Here is a 21791-nt window from a genome sequence, read left to right as displayed (position 1 = left end):
GCACTAGCGCATAATATGTTTCAGTAATTTATTTCCAGCAAGTTTACTTCATCATAAATCTTTGCAGGCACCTTAATTACGCACTTTTATTCGTAAATATTTAAATACAGTTGTTATAAGAAGACAGCCACCTTTATTGTAATTTTCCAGTAAGAATTTAGTATACAATTTGTCAACGTATAACGGAATTGGTATAAAGTTACTAAATCAAAAAGACAGTTCTTTACATATCCAAGTATGATTATTGAAGTCCTTTTAAAAAAGTTTGCATTGCAATATTGATAGATGTGAAGACGTTTAATTTCAAATGACATTGACAGATATGACATTTTGCCTTTCAAATTTTATTGCTCGTTTGCGGTAATTGTCACAGTACTATCGAGTTTATTTTATTAATTTACTTTAATGAAATGTAAATAAAAATATTTGGATGGACCTCGAGAGTGCAATAAGCAAACAAGACCTAATACAAACACTCTAAGTTTACAGTTGATATCATAACCTTCTTGGTGATCAGCTGGGTAAACATTTAACGAGAGCTAGCGGTAATTTTCCTAGAAAATGAGAATATCGCTACGATTACTTTCATCTGCTGTGCAGAAAACACCGTTTTATATTACTACGCCAATATTTTATGTGAATGCAGGTAAGTTTTATAAAGGAAATAATAGTTTTCTGTCTAGGGACTACCTGCATAGTAAAAATAAACTTCCGTCTATCCTTGATCGGGATTAAACCATTTCTTTCCTCAAAGATTCTAAATATTTGCTTTAACACTACTTTTCTCTATTTATTTCATCTTAGTTAATAAAGATGATTATTATTATTTGTTTTAGCGCCTCATTTGGGTCACCTCTACACAGCTGTAGTAGCAGATGCAATACAAAGATTTGAGAAGCTCACAAACCCTGATTGTCAAGTCATTTTTAGTACAGGTAAGATTATTATTAATACATACCTTCACACCTATCTCTCATGGGGATAGACAGAGATAATGGAACACCAATTGCTATGAATCTTCTTCGTCAGTCATCAACCTTTTCATACAAGCTCATTGGTTAAGGGTACTTTTAATTTGGTCCTTTAATGTATCACTGATCTGGTAGCTATAATAAAGCAAATAAAATTATTGGGTAATAATATTTATTTTTAATTTTCTTGGTATCGAAAAGGTTTATTTGAGTAGCATTAATATATAAAATCATTATTGATATGTTTGTTTAGGGACATTATCTCTGTATATAAAAATTCTTGTTGATGTTTGTTAGTCTCGCCAAAACTTGAGAACAGCTGGAGCGATTTGGCAAACTTTCATCTTGAATTATTTGTGGAAGTTCAGGAAAGGTTTAAAAGATGCGAAAAAATGTTTGAGGCCGTACAGTTTGCCGGTTCAGCTAATCAAATATAAATAATAATCTGTGAATTATGGCAACTACATTTTAAGGAACTTTTCACATGTCTTTCTACGTCCCTTGTACACAAGACATTAATACAAAGTGCAATATTGAACAGAATTAAATCAAGAAACGAATAACAACAACAAGACTATCAGTTAATTGAGGAACATAAATAGATTGTTATCAATAACTACTTCACTTGCATTGCGGTTGCTAATTAGTGTGCTCTGCGAGTTTGTTTACAATCATTCAGACTAAACATTGTTTACTTAGTATTCGCTTCTTGTTATTGAAGTAAAATTGTGATCTGACTGTATTTGTATATACTTAAACTTTATTACACAGGATCTGAATGGAATACTACTGAAAATCACAAAATTTTTTTTATAATTTAGTTTTCATGTTATTAAGTACCTAGTTGACAATTTTTTTACCATCTCCTGTCTGCGGTTTTTGGGAGTATTCCGTTTACAGCCTGTATGAAGCTGAAGAGTGTGTTTGTTTATTTGTTTGAACGAGCTAATCTCCGGAACTACCGGTCCGAATTTAATCATGCTTTTTGTGTTCGTGTTCGTGTGAAACCTTTGCGTGTGAAAGTTTTGTAGTAGTTATAATATAATTATAGTAATAATTATAATATATCTCAGTAGGTATAAAATAAAATTATTGATTCTATATTCCCCTCAATCAAGATGAATACCGCCATTGATCAAATTGATACCACCTGTAAATACAGGAAATGCTAAGCTGTTTTGCCAATATGTTTAATAGATCATACAATTACATAGACTACAATGCGAGGTTATTTAATTAACACAATGCACAAACATGTTTACAGTGCAATGATTACAGACTGGCCATTCTAGATTAATATCAATTACACAATGCGACAATTGTTAACAAAATAGGTGATTTGCAGGCACAGGATCTAACGAAACATGTACTTTCCAGGCACAGACGAGCATGGCACAAAGATCCAGCAGGCGGCTGCTAAAGCCAAGCTGTCTCTGCCGGAGTACTGCAGCAATGTCTCCAACGAGTACAAGCAGCTGTTCCGAGACTTCAACGTGGACTACACTGACTTCATACGGACTACCGAGGAGAGGCATAAGGTCGCTGTCAGACATTTTTGGGTGAGTATTTTGTTGATGTTTATTTACATATTACTAGTTTTACCTGCCCTTCTTACCACAGGAACTAAGCCTTTGTTCTTAACTTCCGTTCTCGTTATCGTGAAATATCCTAAATTAACAAAAAAAAACAGTTTACTCACGTATATTAACGCTGCTCATGATGAAAAGTTCCTCTGTGAGTAAACCGTGATTGTTAGTTAAAATTAATTCAGTTCATAGAGCATTTTTTTTGAACAAATAATAAACAAACAATCTCGATGATATTTGTTTTGCAATCATATACTCATAATTGTATAGCACACAATTATAGTCAATTGTCTACTAATTAAAGTTCTTGTCTCGTGTACTACGATATACAAAGAAAAAACATTATTTTTTATTACTTATAACACAATAAATTTACTTCAAAATTCTGGCAATTTACAATACCGTAAAGATCTTTAGTACGATAACCGTCACGCTGCTTAGCGGAGGATATGTCTCTAACAGTTTTGTTTTGGCTGTTAATCTATAATAAAAAAATAAGTTGGGTTTTTTTCCTGGATCCAGAACTCACGAACCGATTTCCACGGTTTTGCATTCGTTGGAAAGGGCTCGGGCTCCGTAAAGAAAATTCAGGAAAAAAATTCAAGAGGAAAGCGGGAAAAACGGGAGAATAATTGGTAGCGCAACGGAGTTCGCCTGGTTTGCTAGTTCTTTAATAAAATATGTTGTTCACAGAATAAACTGGTGCAGAAAGATTACGTGTACAAGTCCAAGTACAGCGGCTGGTACAGTGTGAACGACGAGGCATTCGTGCCGGAGACACACGTCAAGGATGAAGTTAGGGACGGGGAGAATGTAAGTGACATTGTTATCTTAACAAAAAGTCAATTAGTATAAAATACTGGCTTTTCTTTAGTGATTTTTTTGTTTGGAATGGTCGACAAAATTCCATGTTGATATGATTTTCTTTTATTTGCAATGTCATGCCTTTGTTATCACCGAAGGGGTATGCAGAGGTTTACATTACGGCACGTAATACCTCTATATGATGTACACCCACTTTTCACCATTCATGTTATAAGTTCCATGTAATAGGGGGTGAGCCTATTGCCATATACTGGATACAATTCCAGACTACTGAGAAATTTTCTAAAAGCCGAAAAATGCTTTGCCCGACCCGGGAATCGAACCCGCGACCCCCTCGCATTTGCATCATTCGCACTTGCGACCACTCGACGACGAGGCAGACTGATATGTGGTTTTTTATACAAAAATATATTTTTTGTAGAAATTCTACCTACCTTTAAAAAAATCGTGAGTAGTGTATTTGTTAAATCTATAATTTTACTATTTCATTCATGTGTTATGTTTAATATACTGCTGTTTGTTGTCCTTAATAAAATAAAATACTTGTAGTCTTCATGTAATCGTGATTTTATTTAATTACTTAATGTTCCAGGTGAAAGTATCGATAGAGTCTGGCCACAAGGTAGAATGGACGGAGGAGACTAACTACATGTTCCGACTGAGCGCTTTCAAATCACATCTACAGCAGTGGCTGAAGAATGGTAACTAATTATAATTTATCAATTTTATTACTATCATGAAAGAATCTTAATTAAATGTGTGCACCCAGATAGAGAAAAAAGAAATAAAAAATAATATTGAATAGAATCTCTACACTTCTCTACTCTTTACATTGAACAAATGTTCTTTTTTTTAAACTTTGCTCCACATTAGGATTTTCTCCTGTGTCGTGGGTGCGTTTACAAACATACAAGTTCACATACACATGACACCCAGACCCGAAACAACAATTTATGGATTACACAAATAGTTGTTCCGTGCGGGAATCGAACCCGCTACCCGTAGCACGGCAGCCAGTTGCCCAGCCACCGCACTAACCGTGCAGTCAAAAATGTGGTATCGTGCAATGCTACTTGTGTCTATGAGCCCTTAGCGCGGGTTGAAACTAGTCAAGTTACTTATTCAAACAGTTTTTTTTATGTGGAACACGTAAACGTAAACGCGCAGACGTATTACCTGATGGTAAGCAATCGCCGCCGCACCATGGGCACTTAGGCACACCAGAGGCGTTACAGGTGCGTTGCCGGCCTTTTAGGGGCTAACCCCTAAATTCCTAAGAATTTAAGGGTTGTTGGGGAATCGGGGATTGGGAAGATTGGGAAGAGGGAAATTGAGCCTCCGGTAAGCTGATTCACACAACGAAACGCAATGCAAGCGTTGTTTCACGTCGGTTTTCTGTGAGGCCGTGGTATCACTCCGAGCCGGCCCATTCGTGCCGAAGCATGGCTCTCTCACACGTTACGTGATCTAAACCATAATATTCCTATGGACAAAAAAGGACTCCTAATCATATTATTTTCTTTACAGACGGCGTGATAACCCCGTCGAAGTTTCAGAAGCAACTGCAGGAGATGTTGGCGACCGACGCGTACCTGCCCGACATATCGGTCAGTCGGCCGTCCAACCGGGTGCACTGGGCTATACGGGTATGGCAAATTCATTATTTGTACAGCTTACTTACGTAATTGATCGGTGAAATGTGATTATGAGCTCCAGTGTTGCTCGAAACTAGTCGAGTTGCCTCGTCGAACAGTTACGTTAGTACTTACATCGTAAAACGTAATTAATATGTACTTAATTACGGTTTTTATTTTATCTTCACTATTTCTTTGTTTTTGTATTTACTGTTTTCAGTTTATTATAATCATTTTGTATTATATAAATTTTTGTGTATTATACAAGTTTTTTTATATAATCCTTTTATTAGTGTGCGTGTTTTCTGTAAAATAAATTCTTTTTCTTTTTTTCAAAGTCATAGTATTTTTTTTTTATTACAAATAAACCAATTATTACATTATAAAAAAGTCCGTCTGTCTGTTAGTCTGTCCTCTAGTGAAGTTATTACATATTTCCATACTGCTTATTTAAAACATAATTATCAACTGTATATTGCGATGATGCCGAACGATGATGTAATGGTTCCAGGTACCAGGCGACGAGGAGCAGAGTATCTACGTGTGGCTGGACGCGCTGGTGAACTACCTGACGGTGGCGGGGTACCCCGACCGGGCCGCCATGGTGGACCGCGGCAGGCCCTGGCCCGCTGACGTACATGTCGTCGGGAAGGACATACTCAAGTAAGTAATTTAAGTTCAGGGGTGAAATGGGTTGGGCTCGCTGTCATTGCAGCGGTAAGTCCCCTCTTTGAGGAGTGGCTAGAGAGGCGCCACGGCGTCCTCACCTACCGCCTGACGCAGGTGCTTACCGGACATGGGAGTTTCGGTAGGTTCCTGTTCCTTATTGGGCGGGAGGAAACGCCCGGGTGTCATCACTGCGAAGACCGCCCGGAGGACACAGTAGAACATACGGTGGCGGTGTGCCCTGCGTGGGCTTATCACCGCCAAATCCTCAGGGATATGGTCGGCGACGGTGACCTCTCGCGCCCGGCACTGGTTCAAACCATGGTGCGGAACGAGGGGGCCTGGGATGCCATCTCTTCCTTCTGCGAAGCAGTCATGCTAGCTTAGGAGGAGGCGGGGCGCGTGAGGGAACAAACCTCCTCACGCCCCAGCCGCTGCGTGGGACACTCTGGGCGTCGGGGATCGAGAGACGATCTCCGGCCACCGTAAGTGCGGGTCTGCGGACGACGAGCAAGGGTAGCTCGCCGCCCGACCAGAACCAGAACCGTGCGTGCGGCGCGTCGCGTTCCGCGCGCGCCTCAAAGAGCCATCAGACCACCACAGATGGGGCCCAGTAGGACTGATGCCTGATCCGGAGCTGCGGACTACCTAGCGGGTTTTCCGGCTCGAAAAGCAGGAGAAGGAACGGGGTGGTTTTTAGTCAGTAAGAGTCTGACACTCTCTCCCGCCTCGCCCAAGGCGGGAGAAGTCATTGGATGATTTTCCCTAGCCTAGCGGGTTTCCGGGGCTCCGGCTCGAAAAGCAGGAGCAGGAATGGGGTGGTTTTTAGTCAGTAAGAGTCTGACACTCCCTCTCGCCTCACCTACAAGTACAAAAACTTGTTGTTTTTGAAGCATCAGCACTAGTAGTTCGATCATAAAAAGGCGGTTTGAAAGTCCAACGGTTTTAAAATCCAGTTTTAAGATCCAATTTAAATGTGTTTAGTTTTGAGAATGGATTCAATGTCAAAAAATAAGTGTAGAGTCAGCTCTATACTTTTTTTCTTAACAAATCATGTACCCTTTTTTTAAAACTGGTGAAATTTAATACACAGGTTTCGTCAAAATCTACACAATAGTTGAGACGCGAATATACAAAACACTTCGCATTTATTAAAAACCTATTACCTACATATAAGTTTTGGTAGCAAACATGAAAACTGATATTTATAAATGACGATTATAAAGAAAATAAGAAAAATCATTTATTTGGCACCGGGCACGATGCACCAAAAACGAAACACAAAAAAGAAAAGAAAAAAAAACAGGTAAAATTAATACATTCACAGTACAAACATTAACAACACAAAAAAAAAGTAATGCACAATTTGAATAATATAAAACTAAAAACATAACATGTAAAAACAAGGTGGCAATGTGCCCAAGCCAAAAGGATTGCCACCTAAGTAAGAGGTTATATCTTACTAGCTACTTCCGCGCGGTTTCACCCGTTCTGCTTGGCTCCTATTGGTCATAGCGTGACGTTTTATAGCCTATAGCCTTCCTCGATAAATGCACTATGCAACACGAAAAGAATTATTAAAATCGGACCAGTAGCTCTGGAGATTAGCGCGTTTAAACAAACAAACAAACAAACAAACTCTTGAGCTTATTAGTATACATAGATTGCCATCTTCATATGATTATATCTCATTGCCATCTTCATCGGCCAGGTTCCACGGCATCTACTGGCCGGCGTTCCTGATGGCCATCAAGTGGCACCCGCCGCGGCGTCTGCTGGTCCACTCGCACTGGACGGTGGACGGCGCCAAGATGTCCAAGTCGCTGGGCAACGTCGTCTGTCCGCGGGCCACGCCCGTGGAGTACGACGCGCTGCGCTATCTACTGCTCCGGGAGGCCACCATGGCTAGTGATGCTAGTAAGTGTACATTGTAGTATTAAACATTGTATATTGGACGGTGGACGGCGCCAAGATGTCCAAGTCGCTGGGCAACGTCGTCTGTCCGCGGGCCACGCCCGTGGAGTACGACGCGCTGCGCTATCTACTGCTCCGGGAGGCCACCATGGCTAGTGATGCTAGTAAGTGTACATTGTAGTATTAAACATTGTATATTGGACGGTGGACGGCGCCAAGATGTCCAAGTCGCTGGGCAACGTCGTCTGTCCGCGGGCCACGCCCGTGGAGTACGACGCGCTGCGCTATCTACTGCTCCGGGAGGCCACCATGGCTAGTGATGCTAGTAAGTGTACATTGTAGTATTAAACATTGTATATTGGACGGTGGACGGCGCCAAGATGTCCAAGTCGCTGGGCAACGTCGTCTGTCCGCGGGCCACGCCCGTGGAGTACGACGCGCTGCGCTATCTACTGCTCCGGGAGGCCACCATGGCTAGTGATGCTAGTAAGTGTACATTGTAGTATTAAACATTGTATATTGGACGGTGGACGGCGCCAAGATGTCCAAGTCGCTGGGCAACGTCGTCTGTCCGCGGGCCACGCCCGTGGAGTACGACGCGCTGCGCTATCTACTGCTCCGGGAGGCCACCATGGCTAGTGATGCTAGTAAGTGTACATTGTAGTATTAAACATTGTATATTGGACGGTGGACGGCGCCAAGATGTCCAAGTCGCTGGGCAACGTCGTCTGTCCGCGGGCCACGCCCGTGGAGTACGACGCGCTGCGCTATCTACTGCTCCGGGAGGCCACCATGGCTAGTGATGCTAGTAAGTGTACATTGTAGTATTAAACATTGTATATTGGACGGTGGACGGCGCCAAGATGTCCAAGTCGCTGGGCAACGTCGTCTGTCCGCGGGCCACGCCCGTGGAGTACGACGCGCTGCGCTATCTACTGCTCCGGGAGGCCACCATGGCTAGTGATGCTAGTAAGTGTACATTGTAGTATTAAACATTGTATATTGGACGGTGGACGGCGCCAAGATGTCCAAGTCGCTGGGCAACGTCGTCTGTCCGCGGGCCACGCCCGTGGAGTACGACGCGCTGCGCTATCTACTGCTCCGGGAGGCCACCATGGCTAGTGATGCTAGTAAGTGTACATTGTAGTATTAAACATTGTATATTGGACGGTGGACGGCGCCAAGATGTCCAAGTCGCTGGGCAACGTCGTCTGTCCGCGGGCCACGCCCGTGGAGTACGACGCGCTGCGCTATCTACTGCTCCGGGAGGCCACCATGGCTAGTGATGCTAGTAAGTGTACATTGTAGTATTAAACATTGTATATTGGACGGTGGACGGCGCCAAGATGTCCAAGTCGCTGGGCAACGTCGTCTGTCCGCGGGCCACGCCCGTGGAGTACGACGCGCTGCGCTATCTACTGCTCCGGGAGGCCACCATGGCTAGTGATGCTAGTAAGTGTACATTGTAGTATTAAACATTGTATATTGGAGATGATGATGACGATGACTATGATTTTCTTTGTCCCAAGTGCGGACTCATATTTATAGATTGCATAAAATTAATCTCTTCCCCAAATTATGTGGTACCTATTAAGAATTTTATTAAACAAGTATGTGGTGTTATGCTACTTATTCGAAACCACCTTAATCGAAATGAAAGCGCGTTTGCCACTCTGATTGGCCGGCTCGAATATACTAACCAATCTTATATTCGATTCAATTCGATTACTTTAAACGTAAAGCTAACTCATACTAAGGGTACAGAACCAATTGTAAATAATTTTCCATACACATATTTTTATCTTTCTCATCTCTCATTTCTAAATACTTTAGATTTAGATATCAGCCATGATCGTTCCACTGCAGGGCGAAGGCCTCTCTACCTTCCACTCTTCTCTGTGTAAAGCTTTTTGTGGCCAATCCTTGTCATAGATGTCAAGTTCGTCCCGCCATCTCCTTTTGGGTCTGCCGTCACGTCTGTAGACGTTGAGCGGGCTCCAAATATTTACACATCTAAATATTTTCGCTCTTTCCAGACTTCAGCCTAACGAAACTGATAAACGTGGCTAACTCGGAGCTAGCGGATAGCCTGGGCAACCTAGCGTCAAGATGTTGCGGCACGGCACTGAACCCGCTGCAGGAGTTCCCCGCGCTACAGCCCACGGAGTTCACCCAGCTGTTGCAGGGGGAACACGCTGCGCTACTCGTCGAGTACGTCGAGGCGCTGCCCGGTATGTGGACGTTTTATTTCATTTCATTCATTTTCATTTCTAAGTATGGGAGAGCCATGCTTCGGCACGAATGGGCCGGCTCGACCGGAGTGATACCACAACCTCAGAGAAAACCGACGTGAAACAACGCTTGCGTTGTGTTTCGTTGTGTGAGCAGTGTGAGTGAGGTTACCGGAGGCCCAATTCCCCCTTCCCAATCTTCCCAATCCCCGATTCCCGAACAACAACCCTTAAATTCCTAACTCCCAAAAATCCGGCAACGCACTTGTAACGCCTCTGGTGTTTCAAGTGGTCATGGGCGGCGGCGATTGCTTACCATCAGGTAATACGTCTGCTCGACTACCGGCTTGAATCATAAAAAAAAAATTATAAGTTAGGTGTAGTATATTAGACGGTATGTCAATAATCAGTGATAATTGTATGTGAGGTGAGGGTGTTTCAATAAATGTCAGTGTTTAACCAACTTGCGTACGTTTCACTATAAACCGATTTAATTCGGATTATCAACTGATTCGACTGAGATGTACCGGGAAGCAGTGGCTGGAAATTGATAAATTCTGCAAATACCTATACATCCAACACTCTACATGTCTATAGGAGAGCCTTTTGTGCCTTAAGTCATTCTGTCTCCTGCATTAAATTTACCGAGGGAAGTGGAAACTATCGTTTTCTTTTTCTTCTCCTCTAATAACATCTTCTGATTTGTTTCGTTGCGGGATCCAAGACAGTCATTCATTTCCCTGGGACGCGCCGGACTTCAGTGTTCCGGTGTTTTTATGTTTGTATCTACTGTAGATCCTGGCTTACAGGAGTTGTAGCGGTATGGGAGGTTGCGGCGGGCTTGTCCCATTAAAAAAAAGTCTATAGGAGTGCTGCATGTGTTGCAGTATAATACTGCTGCATAATTAGCAGTGGTTCAGGCAGACGGTACCAGCATATTCTTGGGCCATTCCGAAATCTGCCACCTTCAGAAGAATGTAGAATGTTGGTCGTTTTGAGATCCCGGTGTAAAACATCGTTGCCGTATAGATATTGTACGGCACTCTGCAGTTGTGTCATTAGACAGTTTACGTGTTCGGGGCCAAATATTTGTCTGTTGCTACGCCTTGCCTGCACTATATTGTACACTTCATGAGCCACGTATTCCATTACTTACGTTTATTTGTATCTTCCGTGCGATCCGACCGATCCGTGCGATCCGACCGATGCGTGCGATCCGACCGATCCGTCCGATGCGTGCGATCCGACCGATCCGTCCGATGCGTGCGATCCGACCGATGCGTGCGATACGACCGATGCGTGCGATCCGACCGATGCGTGCGATCCGACCGGTGCGTGCGATCCGACCGATCCGTCCGATGCGTGCGATCCGACCGATCCGTCCGATGCGTGCGATCCGACCGATCCGTCCGATGCGTGCGATCCGACCGATGCGTGCGATCCGACCGATCCGTCCGATGCGTGCGATCCGACCGATCCGTCCGATGCGTGCGATCCGACCGATCCGTCCGATACGTGCGATCCGACCGATCCGTCCGATGCGTGCGATCCGACCGATCCGTGCGATACGACCAAACCGTCCGATGCGTGCGATCCGTCCGATGCGTGCGATTCGACCGATGCGTGCGATACGACCAAACCGTCCGATGCGTGCGATCCGACCGATGCGTGCGATCCGTCCGATACGTGCGATCCGACCGATAAATATCGTGCTATCTCTGTCATTTTATAAAGAATTGATAGAGATAGAACTAGTCTTGAGAGGGTCTTAAAATTGAGTAGCGTTTGAGTATTTGAACAATACATACTCAATACTCAATTCTTTATTGCTTTTCACGTATAAGATTTAAGTGGTAAATTAACTAGGACATAGTGTGGACCCAGTCGGGTACAACAATTTAAGTTTAGGAGAGAACACACTGACATAATTTATTATATTGTATATCTAAATAAAACACATGTATTTACATAAAAACTGTAGTGTCATCTACACCTTACCTTGCGTTATAAAAGCACGCTGTACTTACTCTGCCTATGCTTAATCAATTTTCTACAACCTCTTAATATTTTACTTAAATTGTTGTTTGATTATGCTGTTAATACGCTGTGATTGTATCCTTAAAATATTAATCTTTAACATTAAAATCAATATTACTATTAAACATCTCGTATCTCTTCCAGAAATATGCTACACCCACTACAAAAACTACCAATTCTACAAAGCAGTGGACGCCGTTATAAAAGTGTTGCACGTAGCAAACCTGTTCTTTGAAACTACAAAACCGTGGGAACTGCGCAAGAACCCAGAAAAACAGAAAGAACTCGACGTTATTTTACACGTTACCATGGAAACGCTAAGAATATGCGGCATTGTACTCCAACCAATTATACCAGAGATGTCGAAAAAACTACTGGATAAACTACAAATTGGTAGCAATTGCAGAAGTTGGCAACACTGCGAGACGCCATCTTGGCGTTTGAAGGGCGCCATTTATGAAACTAAGCACATTCAGAGCGGGAAGTTCGTTCTGTTTCAACGAATTTATGAGAAGAAAGCTAAAGTTGAGAGACAAGTGCAGGTTGAAAAGAAAAAAGCTCAAAAGAAAAAGGTTTCTGTTTAAGGTATGTATTTTAAACTAAGTAGCTAGACACGGGTTTTAGAATTGATCGTTATTGTTTTAATATTAAGTAGTGGTTTCTCAAAGGACAGTTGTAATCTTTTTAATCATTTCTAAGGGTCGATTTATAATAGCGCAAAGTCGAAGCGCATCGAAGCGTCTATCCAAAACTGCACATAACAAATTCAACCTTAACTCCACAGCGTAAGGGTCAATTTATACTAGCGCAGAGTCGAAGCGTTCGCGCGCAGACGCGCGTATTTCGGCCAATGCGCGTGCCTTTGTAAAATCTCAGAAGTAATGTGTGCGTTACGCTGTGGAGTTAAGGTTGAATTTGTTATGTTCAGTTTTGGAAAGACGCTTCGACTCTGTGCTAGTATAAATTGAACCTTATTTGTGTTCCTGTACAGTCAATGTCAAAATGTAAATTGTTATATTCGATGATTATGTAAAAGTGTAGCCATTTTATAACGTAATTTGATTTGGTAGTAATACTTTATTTTAACTTAAAATCACGGTTTACTCACGTACATTAATGGAGAAAAGCTCTACTAGTTTCGAGTCACAGAGGGACTCTTCATCATGAGCAGCGTGCGCAGATGCGACGACGTCGCGCGGCCTACTGATTTGATGACATTAATGTACGTGAGTAAACCGTGATTTTAGTTAAAATAAAATATTTGTACCAAATCAAAGATTTTTAGTTAATTTTGTATGTCTCACTATAGTTATAATAAAAAATATTTTATTATTGACTGTATTAAAATTAATATTTTATCATCGGGTTGTAGTGTGGTTGTTACCAATAATACATATCTAACATGAAGTCAAGACAATTGTATCGAAAACTATTCAGCTGTTTAGGAGTATTTTTGTCTAATTCATCCTCAAATCTAAATAGCAAGAAGTATTGCAAAAAAAATAATACTAACAACACGTTTTCAAGTTTAAAAAGAAATTATAAATTAATAAACTAATGTTTTGTGAAATGAGAATATTCAAGTTTATACCAGTGTGCAATATTGTATATTCAATCTATTATAATTATAAATGATAAATCAATGTATGTAGATATAAATAGGGTCAATTTCAATAAAAGACAATCATTTCTATATTTTTAATGATGATTGCAATCATTTATTTATTGCATTTCACATAATATCAATAGCCTATAAGTGGCCACTGCTGACCAAAGGCCTCCTCTCACAAGGCTTAAGCATTAATCACGACGCTTGCTTAATGCAGGTTGGCGATTTCAAACTTATAAATTAGAAATTATAAGCCCAGGTTTCCTCACGATGTTTTTCTTCACCGTTTGTCAGTGGTGTCTAAATAATCTTAGAAAGTACCAGATAACTTGGAAAAGTCTTGGAAAACATTGATACTTGCCGTTGGTAGGTTTAGAGTCCGCACTCTCATGTATGAGAAGCGGGTCTTAAACCTCTGAGCCACCACGACGCCTTTTCACAAGCTACTTCTTGCTCAAGCTACAACGCAAGTTCAAAGTTGCGAATTCGCCGTTTCATTTTGCTGTGTTTACCTGTCTTCCACAACGTAATTTAAAAAACATTTTTAATGTATATTATTTTACGTATAATTGACATAAATTCGAAGCACTATAGTATAACATGTATGATATAAATTGTAATTGTAATATAAAATTAACGAAAAGACTGTTACAATTTCTTCTATTATAAATAAATGATAAATAAATATAAATAATTTGCTTCCTTACCTATATATTCGAGATTATGATCTTATTTAGTTCTAAGTAGTAATTGTATCGTGGTGCATTTGTGTAATTAACTTATTGTACTTTGACCGACACCGCTGCACTTTGCTTTAAGTTCGGTAAGCATCCTATTCCACATTAACAGCCAGTCGACTACTGGCTTGGCAAGCCTGGCAGGCGAGTTGGAAGTCGGTTTATTAAAAGGTTGTGGTTCATTAGAGTGCTGCCGCCTGTGTCTCTGTTCAAAGGTGTACGAAAAGTTCATCCCGCCATTTCCTTCTGGGCCTGCCGCTACGTCTATTGATGTGGGGTGGGCTTCACTCAGTAGTGAGTTTTAGTGGTAGTTTAAACACAGAAAGCTCTGCATAGAGACGAGTGGAAGGAGGATAGGGCTTTTGCCCTGCAATGGGACGACCATGGCTGAAAATACAAATATATTATCTGAGCGCCTGGTTTCTGTCAAATGTCTACGAAAAGAATATAGGCAACGTGAGCTACCGTAATTTTGGTCACCAGATGGCAAATGTAGCAAGATTTTATCCAATCACTGCAGCTGTCGAATATTGACCATCCAATGGTGTGACACTGGCTCATTCCCTATTGGTCGAAAAACGAAAGGTACTTGCGACATCTGGTGAGCATAAAACGAAAGCCCATATTGTATTCTTCTCTGCCGTTACTACACTGTTTAGCCGCCTATAGCGCTCCAGTGTGAATATCAACCTTAATATTTATGTAAATTATGTTTGCCATTTCTCTGCCCTCCCTCCCCTTCACAGGCATATATAAAGTATAATGTCGGTCAAACTATAATATCATACTTAGTTTGTGTTCATCTCTGTTATTTATATTTCATTTGAATAAATTGTTGAATTTGATTTGGTTGGTTGTTTATTTTATTGCCAAAGGAGTTGCAGTGTAAGTTGATATATCAAATTGTATTTATTTGTTTCATTAGTCTATATCGTGCAGCGTCACGCCTTTTATCCCCGAAGGGGTAGGCAGAGGTGCACATTACGACAATGCTACTATACAATGTACACCTAATCTTCACCATTTGTGTCCCATGCAATAGGGGGTGAGCCTATTGCCATATACTGGACACAATTCCAGACTCCATACTCGTACTTCTACTGAGAAATTTTCGAAAAATCAACCGACGTGAAACAACGCTTGCGTTGTGTTTCGTCGTGTGAGTGAGGTTACCGGAGGCCCAATTACCTTCATTCTCAATCCTCTATTCCCCAACAACCTTTACCTTAAATTCCTTATCCCCAAAAGGCCGTCAACGCACTTGTACCGCTTCTGAGGACCATGGGCTGGGCGATTATTTACCATCAGGTGATCCGTCTGCTCGCTTACCGGCTTATCTATACCATAAAAAATGTGTGATCCACAAATTATTGTTTCTGGGTTTGCGTGTCATGTGTATTGTGAAAATGTGTTTATATACGTACCCTAGCAACAGAAGAAAATCCTAGTATAGGGTAAGGTTTAAAAAATAAGGTTGAAAAAGAAAACAAACATTCTATATCGGAGTCAATTTATTACGAATATGCTTATTAAATAATAATATTTGCATCAAAATACTGCAATAACGACTAACAGTATGAAGGAAAGCTAACCATAACTCTATCAAGCTAAATACAGCAACGCTACGCGGTTGCATTGCAACCGAGCGCGCAACGCGTTGCAGTAGCACGACACGCAACGTTACAACGACGTACTAAAAATAGAAAATTTACTAAAAAAAGTCTTTGAAAATACAAAAATCATTGAATTTTGTACCAAAAAGTATTATTTAAAACAGTTCATTGTTTTTTTTGTGGGTAATCGAACTTGAAACTTATTTGCGCATCATGCCACTGCACTTCAATACACTTAGTCGAAAATGCATCAAATGAGTATGATACAGGTATGATTCTAATTTATAATAATAATTAATATTATTATATATAAATTCTTACAAAAATTCGGTGACAACACACACTTTTGCTTAAATGCTTATTCAAAAAAATCTGTCATCTGTGAACGTCGTATGAACAAATTAATTATTTGATTCACCACAGTTATTGACACTATAGGCTATTTATCATAAGAATACATTGGCAATCATATCATATCAATGTCTTTTATACATTACCATATACAAGTATACAAAATGAAGTGACATTTTAACGTACATTACCGTCTTAGTATGAAAAATTCACAATGTATCAGAGTAATAAAGTAAAAAAACCGTCAATGTACGTTAAACTGTCACGTATAAGGTCTACGAATGTTCACAGATAACACAGGTCAATGATTTTCGCCCTAAAAGTAAGGAATACTAAAAAACCTGTACAATTTGAGCTCCCGAGTTGAGCATCGTTGAGGCAACTCGTCAAGAAGTAAGTGCTCAACTTAATTATATTCCAACATTGACTTTACAACTTGCAAGACTAAAAAAATATTAACAACTTATATAAAAAAATGCATTATGGATGGTAACACTAGCTTATGTGCAACTTAATATATTCTAGCTTCTAACAAACAAAATAATTGATAGAAAAAACATGATTTAATTAAATAAGTAACAATACAAAATTGAGTCATAGTACAATACAAGCTCTTTTCTTTACATTCCATCATAATCATGTTTAAAAAAGATTTACAAAGTTTTACTGTCGTACTCAGAGACATTTAATGATTACTTAAACTATTCCTTAGTAACGATTTTGTATCGAAAAGAATCACTAAGGACTGAGTTAAGTAACCATTAAATGACTCTGAGCAATTCATTCATAAAAAAAGCTTTAAATAATTAAGTAATAATAAAAGTATTTCAGTAATTCGCTACAACAAACGTAGGATTACTTCATAATAACAATTATATTCGTTGTAAAGTCAATATCTGAATGGATTGCTTATATCGAATAGGAGCGTCGAAGCATTGAACGGGTCACTCGTTCAGTTCAATCATTCATTCATTCATTCAAAAACAAAATGGCTGAATGTTTAAAAATTTCCCGATGTAAGAATTCAATTACAAAAGCATAAAATAAATAAACTATTTGTGCATCCTCATATAAAATTCTAAATGATTTTTAAACTCACAGCCAGTCAGTTAGCAACCCTCAAACTCAGTGTTGCAACACAAAATAAATAATTGAATGAACGAGTGAACCAATTACTTTGTGCGAATAAAAAATAAAGAAATATTGTAGCGTGATGACTTGCCTTACACAATTACCCTTGCATGGCTAATCTTGGCACTACACTTCGGCAGTTTCCGTAAACATTCGTGTGTTTCCGTTAATTCAAGATGGCGACGAATGTTCAGGGTGCAAGGTGAAGCCTGAATGACGATTAAAAATGGGAGGCGAATAATGAAAGCGTGTGGCAGAGGCGGCGAGAGATTTATAAAAATATTTTCATTTCAACACAAATGGAGTCGATATTATTGCATGTCATAGGAATTTGTGTCCGTCGACACACGTAATTTGAAATCACCGTCCGATTCTTACATCGATTTTCTATCTAATTATTTTATCAAAAAGACCCCACTGTTCATACTCCGTAGGCCCGTTTTACCCGAAGGGCCGACATCCAACCAACCACATTTTAAACAAATTGTCCCCTACGTCTAACCTAATTTTTTCAACCCGCAAATGCAGAGGCGGCCGACTATGCGCATACCATGTTCTAATGTTTAGTATCGCAAGCATTTATTATAACTACTAATGTTAGTAAATAGCTCCTTAACGACTAATTCTTTTGTTAACGGCTTACAAAAGCCAAGTTTGGAACATTTATCAAAACCCGTAATAAATTGTCAATTATATTTTTAAGAATATCAGTTACGCGAGACTTCTAATATTTCTATTAGCCCTCCTTACGCTAAATGGCTCATAACAACCTTATTTTTAGAACGATAGAGCCGAAAATTGAATAAACCGTACCCTTCCACACGCGTTCAGCCTCAAAAAATGACAATAGGCATCGAAATATTCAATAACAATAAAAGTTATACATCAAAATGCATCAATACTTACACTAGTTTATATTGGAAGTGAATTGGCAATGTACAGTAAGACGAAAAAGTTTTTCCAATTGTTTGTGCGACGATTTATTATTCACAATCTTTACGAGAGGTTTATGAAGTTCAATGTGTTTGTTTCTTGTGTAAAGAAACTTCACTAGTGCCCGCTTTCACGTTGTATCGTTATTTATTACATTACACTACCACGACAGACGAGAAACAACTAATAAACATACGATTCCATAGATTCCCTTCTATTCGTTTCCTTATTATTGCTTCATTACATTATCTAGCTTTAGTGACTTAAGTGAGGCGGATGACTTGTTACCATAACTGTACGATTCAATGAAAACTTCACATTAAAGAATGTCCGTTTACATTGTTAACATGAAAGATATTTAAATAGGTCTTAGCTTACAATGGACATAATATCTCATTACTTAATGCTTATTTAAGCTTTAAAGGATTTTAATCTTAGCTAAACTGGACATAAGTGCGAAATTCCGCCGTCATTTCATATAAAAACTTTTAATATCTTTCAAGTTTAATATAGAGTATTAATATAAAGTTAAAAAATGTTCGAATGTCGAGTTCAACTAAGATTTTGCTCCTAACAATCCACGGCTCGACCCACACGTTTATATTACAAAGCCATCAATAGGAAATATTCAATTACTTGACGTTTACAAAACAATCTAAAAACATGGCGTATATAACTGTTTTATAAAAATGTATAAGTTTAAATATATGTCTACTCACAAAACAAGAGGGACATCCCTTCTAAAATGTTTTATTGGCATCGATTTTACGTAACTTTTCGAAATCAAGTATCGATAAAAACTAGTTTGAATAATCGTGACCCAACACTAGTTTAAAATGTTCACAGACATAAATAAACAACTCTATGAAATACATATTTATAAATAAAACGAATTAATAATATCAATAATGACGCATTAAGGTAAGCGTCCACAGGCTCCCATCGTACGCATCGTACGCATTCCGTATGACGTCATCAGTACGCATTGCTGATGATGCGGTCCGTACGATGCGGATCAGTAGACGCAGTTGTATGAGTTTCTACACAAGACAAACTAAAATCCGTTGCGTGCGATGCGTATAATGCGGGCCTATGGACGCGTACTTCTACTTAATTATATAAGGATAATACATAATGATATAATAATAATAATATATGTTTGTTCGTGTAATACTCCAGGTTTAACTATTGAGCTAAATGCATAATGGTTACAGAATAATATCAGTCATCCATGACAAATAGACATATGTAAAAGGTATACTTACAATATTTTGACTTAATACCAGTATTGCCCGCAACAAATAATATGAATTAACAATAGACATTGCGTAATATTCAATTCTTTATACGTAAACTGCAAATATCTATTCTTATGTTAAACAATACAACATGTGTGACCCACATATTGTTGTTTTGGGTCTGAGTGTCATGTGTATGTGAACTTGTATGTTTGTAAACGCACCCACGACACAGGAGAAAATCCTAGTGTGGAGCTTAGTTAAGCCAAAATACTATAAGTATACCTTTTAAAACAACGTCAGCAATTGTAAGTAATTCTCACTCAAATAATATCAAACCTAAAGACAATATTCCGTCTCACACCCCTACGAACCATAGATAAAAAAATCATCTCGACAAACCTTACAATTGCCAGCGTAAAAAATGAACTTAAACTAAAATTGTTCATGATTATTTTTAACAGGTCACACTAAGATGTTATTACGTATGATTCTTATATTATAGGATTTCAACGAATGCTGTTTTTGTATCTATTTTAATATTAAATAAAAATCATCAGAAACAAATGTTTTTGAACAGAAAATTAAAAGGGCTAAAGTCTAAAGCACTTATGCCTAGTCATAAGAGACTCAGCAGTATTATAAATATTGTACTATTTGCACCAATATCTGCTGTCAAATTATGAAACATTTATAAAAGAAAACTTAAATATGTATTGCCAATACACGTAAAGTACTTATCTTACAAAACTGGGCATGCTATAAGTTATTATAAAAAATCTATCTGAACTGCCTACCCTCATGGGAGACAGGCGTGAAGGTATGAATGAATGAATCTGAATTGCAAGTTTTACTTGAGACGTCTAATGCGAATTACCAAATTAACTTATATGGACTTGCGTGCAACTTTCCAAGAAAGGTACATGACAATTTAAATGCAAAAAATAGATACAAAAATAGCATTCGAAATACGTCACATAGGATACAATTCGAAGATAAAACACTAACCGACAGGTACAAGGGAGAATGCATCATATTACTACGTATACAGGTTCCAATTTCATTTACACATAAGTTCTCATATACAACCATTTGATAATGGGGCTTGAACGTACAAGATTTTAAGAGATGATTAAACAAAAAAGTTGATAATCCATTTTCACCTCTCTTCACTTAAGTATAAAGTTTATTTTCACATAATTCATTGCCTTTACGAAACTAGCTAAGCTTAAACCACATTCGGCTAGTATTTTACTTTTGTCTTTAAAAGGTGCATGGTAGTGTATCGCCAAGTCAAATTAATGTCTACACAATTGACGCTACATTACGTAATACAGTTACGCCATAAGGCAGTCGTTATTTAAACAACTTAAACATTAATTAAGTTTGTCACGACATTTTTAAATTATAATTACGTCAGGAACAAAATATTGCATACAATAATGTCTTTGAATTAAGTGGACGATGCGTGTAGAGACGAGTCAATTTGTTAAATTAACTATTTATTTGTTTCTATGATAACTCTATATATTTGTATCATCATTGGTGTCGGCACGGGCTCGCGTTACTCTCACGTAATCCATGCTTTAGTTAGGCGTCAAACTGTGGTAAGACTCTTCTAATCGGGGTTTAGCGTTTAGGTAATATTTGCTTACTTGTGAAGTAGTCACGTGTTCGGCAGTGCACCGCTATGTCGGGCGTTAGTGAGGGGGGCTGCGGGCGGCAGCGGGCGGTCAGCTCACGGACGCGGGGGGCTCCGCCGCGGGGGGCGCAGCCTCCGCCGCGGGCCACGCCAAGCCGCCCGGCGCCGGCGACGACGGCAGCAACAGGTGCTCCGGGACCGGCACCGCGCGCAGCCGGGCTGATACTTTCTTTTGTGGACATAGTACCTGGAGAAATTGGAAAATAAATAGTAATCATTTAGGAAAGCAATAGACAGAAACTACAGATAATTTCAAGCCATTTTGATCTTAATCAACAATCTTAACAAAATTCTCTCTTTAAGTTATTTATTTATTTACAAATTTGCATATACAACATTGCTAACCAAAGTCCTCTTCTCGCACGGAGAAAATTTAACATTATACCACACTTGCTCAAAGTTTTGCTTGCACATCGAACATTAACCAATCTAAAGGCAACTTCCCTTCTGGCAAATAGGAAGCAGCCCTTCTCCTCCTCGGGCGTTAGTGGCCGGGACTAGCTGCAAGTACATGTTTAAATTAACGTCATAACAATCACATTGACATCATCAACGGCCTGTAAGTGGCCACTGCTGACCAAAGTCCTCTTCTCGCACGGAGAAGGTTTCAACA

The 21791-nt window shown here is 39.5% G+C and overlaps 2 protein-coding genes across 4 annotated transcripts in view; one reads left to right on the top strand and one right to left on the bottom strand.

Moving 5' to 3' along the window:
* Positions 1–337: 337 nt before the first annotated feature.
* On the top strand, positions 338–14266 carry LOC118270554 (methionine--tRNA ligase, mitochondrial). Its single transcript, XM_035586168.2, has 10 exons — positions 338–646; positions 837–935; positions 2349–2530; positions 3251–3370; positions 3975–4083; positions 4910–5028; positions 5528–5679; positions 7394–7599; positions 9633–9827; positions 12009–14266. Exons 1-10 carry the CDS (start codon positions 562–564, stop codon positions 12446–12448), a joined length of 1707 nt encoding a protein of 568 aa, XP_035442061.2. The 5' UTR covers positions 338–561; the 3' UTR covers positions 12449–14266.
* Positions 14267–15703: 1437 nt separating this feature from the next.
* The window catches only part of LOC118270229 (G protein-coupled receptor kinase 2), an 88333-nt gene continuing 82245 nt past the window's right edge, over positions 15704–21791 (bottom strand). For all 3 annotated transcript variants that reach the window (XM_050697970.1, XM_050697971.1, XM_050697972.1), the window contains exon 13: positions 15704–21365. In XM_050697970.1, the coding sequence (XP_050553927.1) occupies positions 21210–21365 (156 nt within the window). In that variant the 3' untranslated portion in view covers positions 15704–21209. The remainder of the gene's footprint in view (positions 21366–21791) is intronic.

This window comes from Spodoptera frugiperda, chromosome 13, assembly GCF_023101765.2.
Source record: "Spodoptera frugiperda isolate SF20-4 chromosome 13, AGI-APGP_CSIRO_Sfru_2.0, whole genome shotgun sequence".
In the NCBI taxonomy this organism is placed as follows: Eukaryota; Metazoa; Arthropoda; class Insecta; order Lepidoptera; family Noctuidae; genus Spodoptera; species Spodoptera frugiperda.
The sequence above is the reverse complement of the archived record's forward strand: the minus strand, read 5'-3'. Positions and strand labels throughout refer to the sequence as shown.

Bases quoted from the DNA above. Each gene is read 5' to 3' on its own strand.
- LOC118270554 (XM_035586168.2), top strand. From the start codon at position 562: ATGAGAATATCGCTACGATTACTTTCATCTGCTGTGCAGAAAACACCG. The intron at 936-2,348 runs GTAAGATTATTA...TGTACTTTCCAG, and splicing joins TCAAGTCATTTTTAGTACAG to GCACAGACGAGCATGGCACA. The intron at 2,531-3,250 runs GTGAGTATTTTG...TGTTGTTCACAG, and splicing joins TCGCTGTCAGACATTTTTGG to AATAAACTGGTGCAGAAAGA.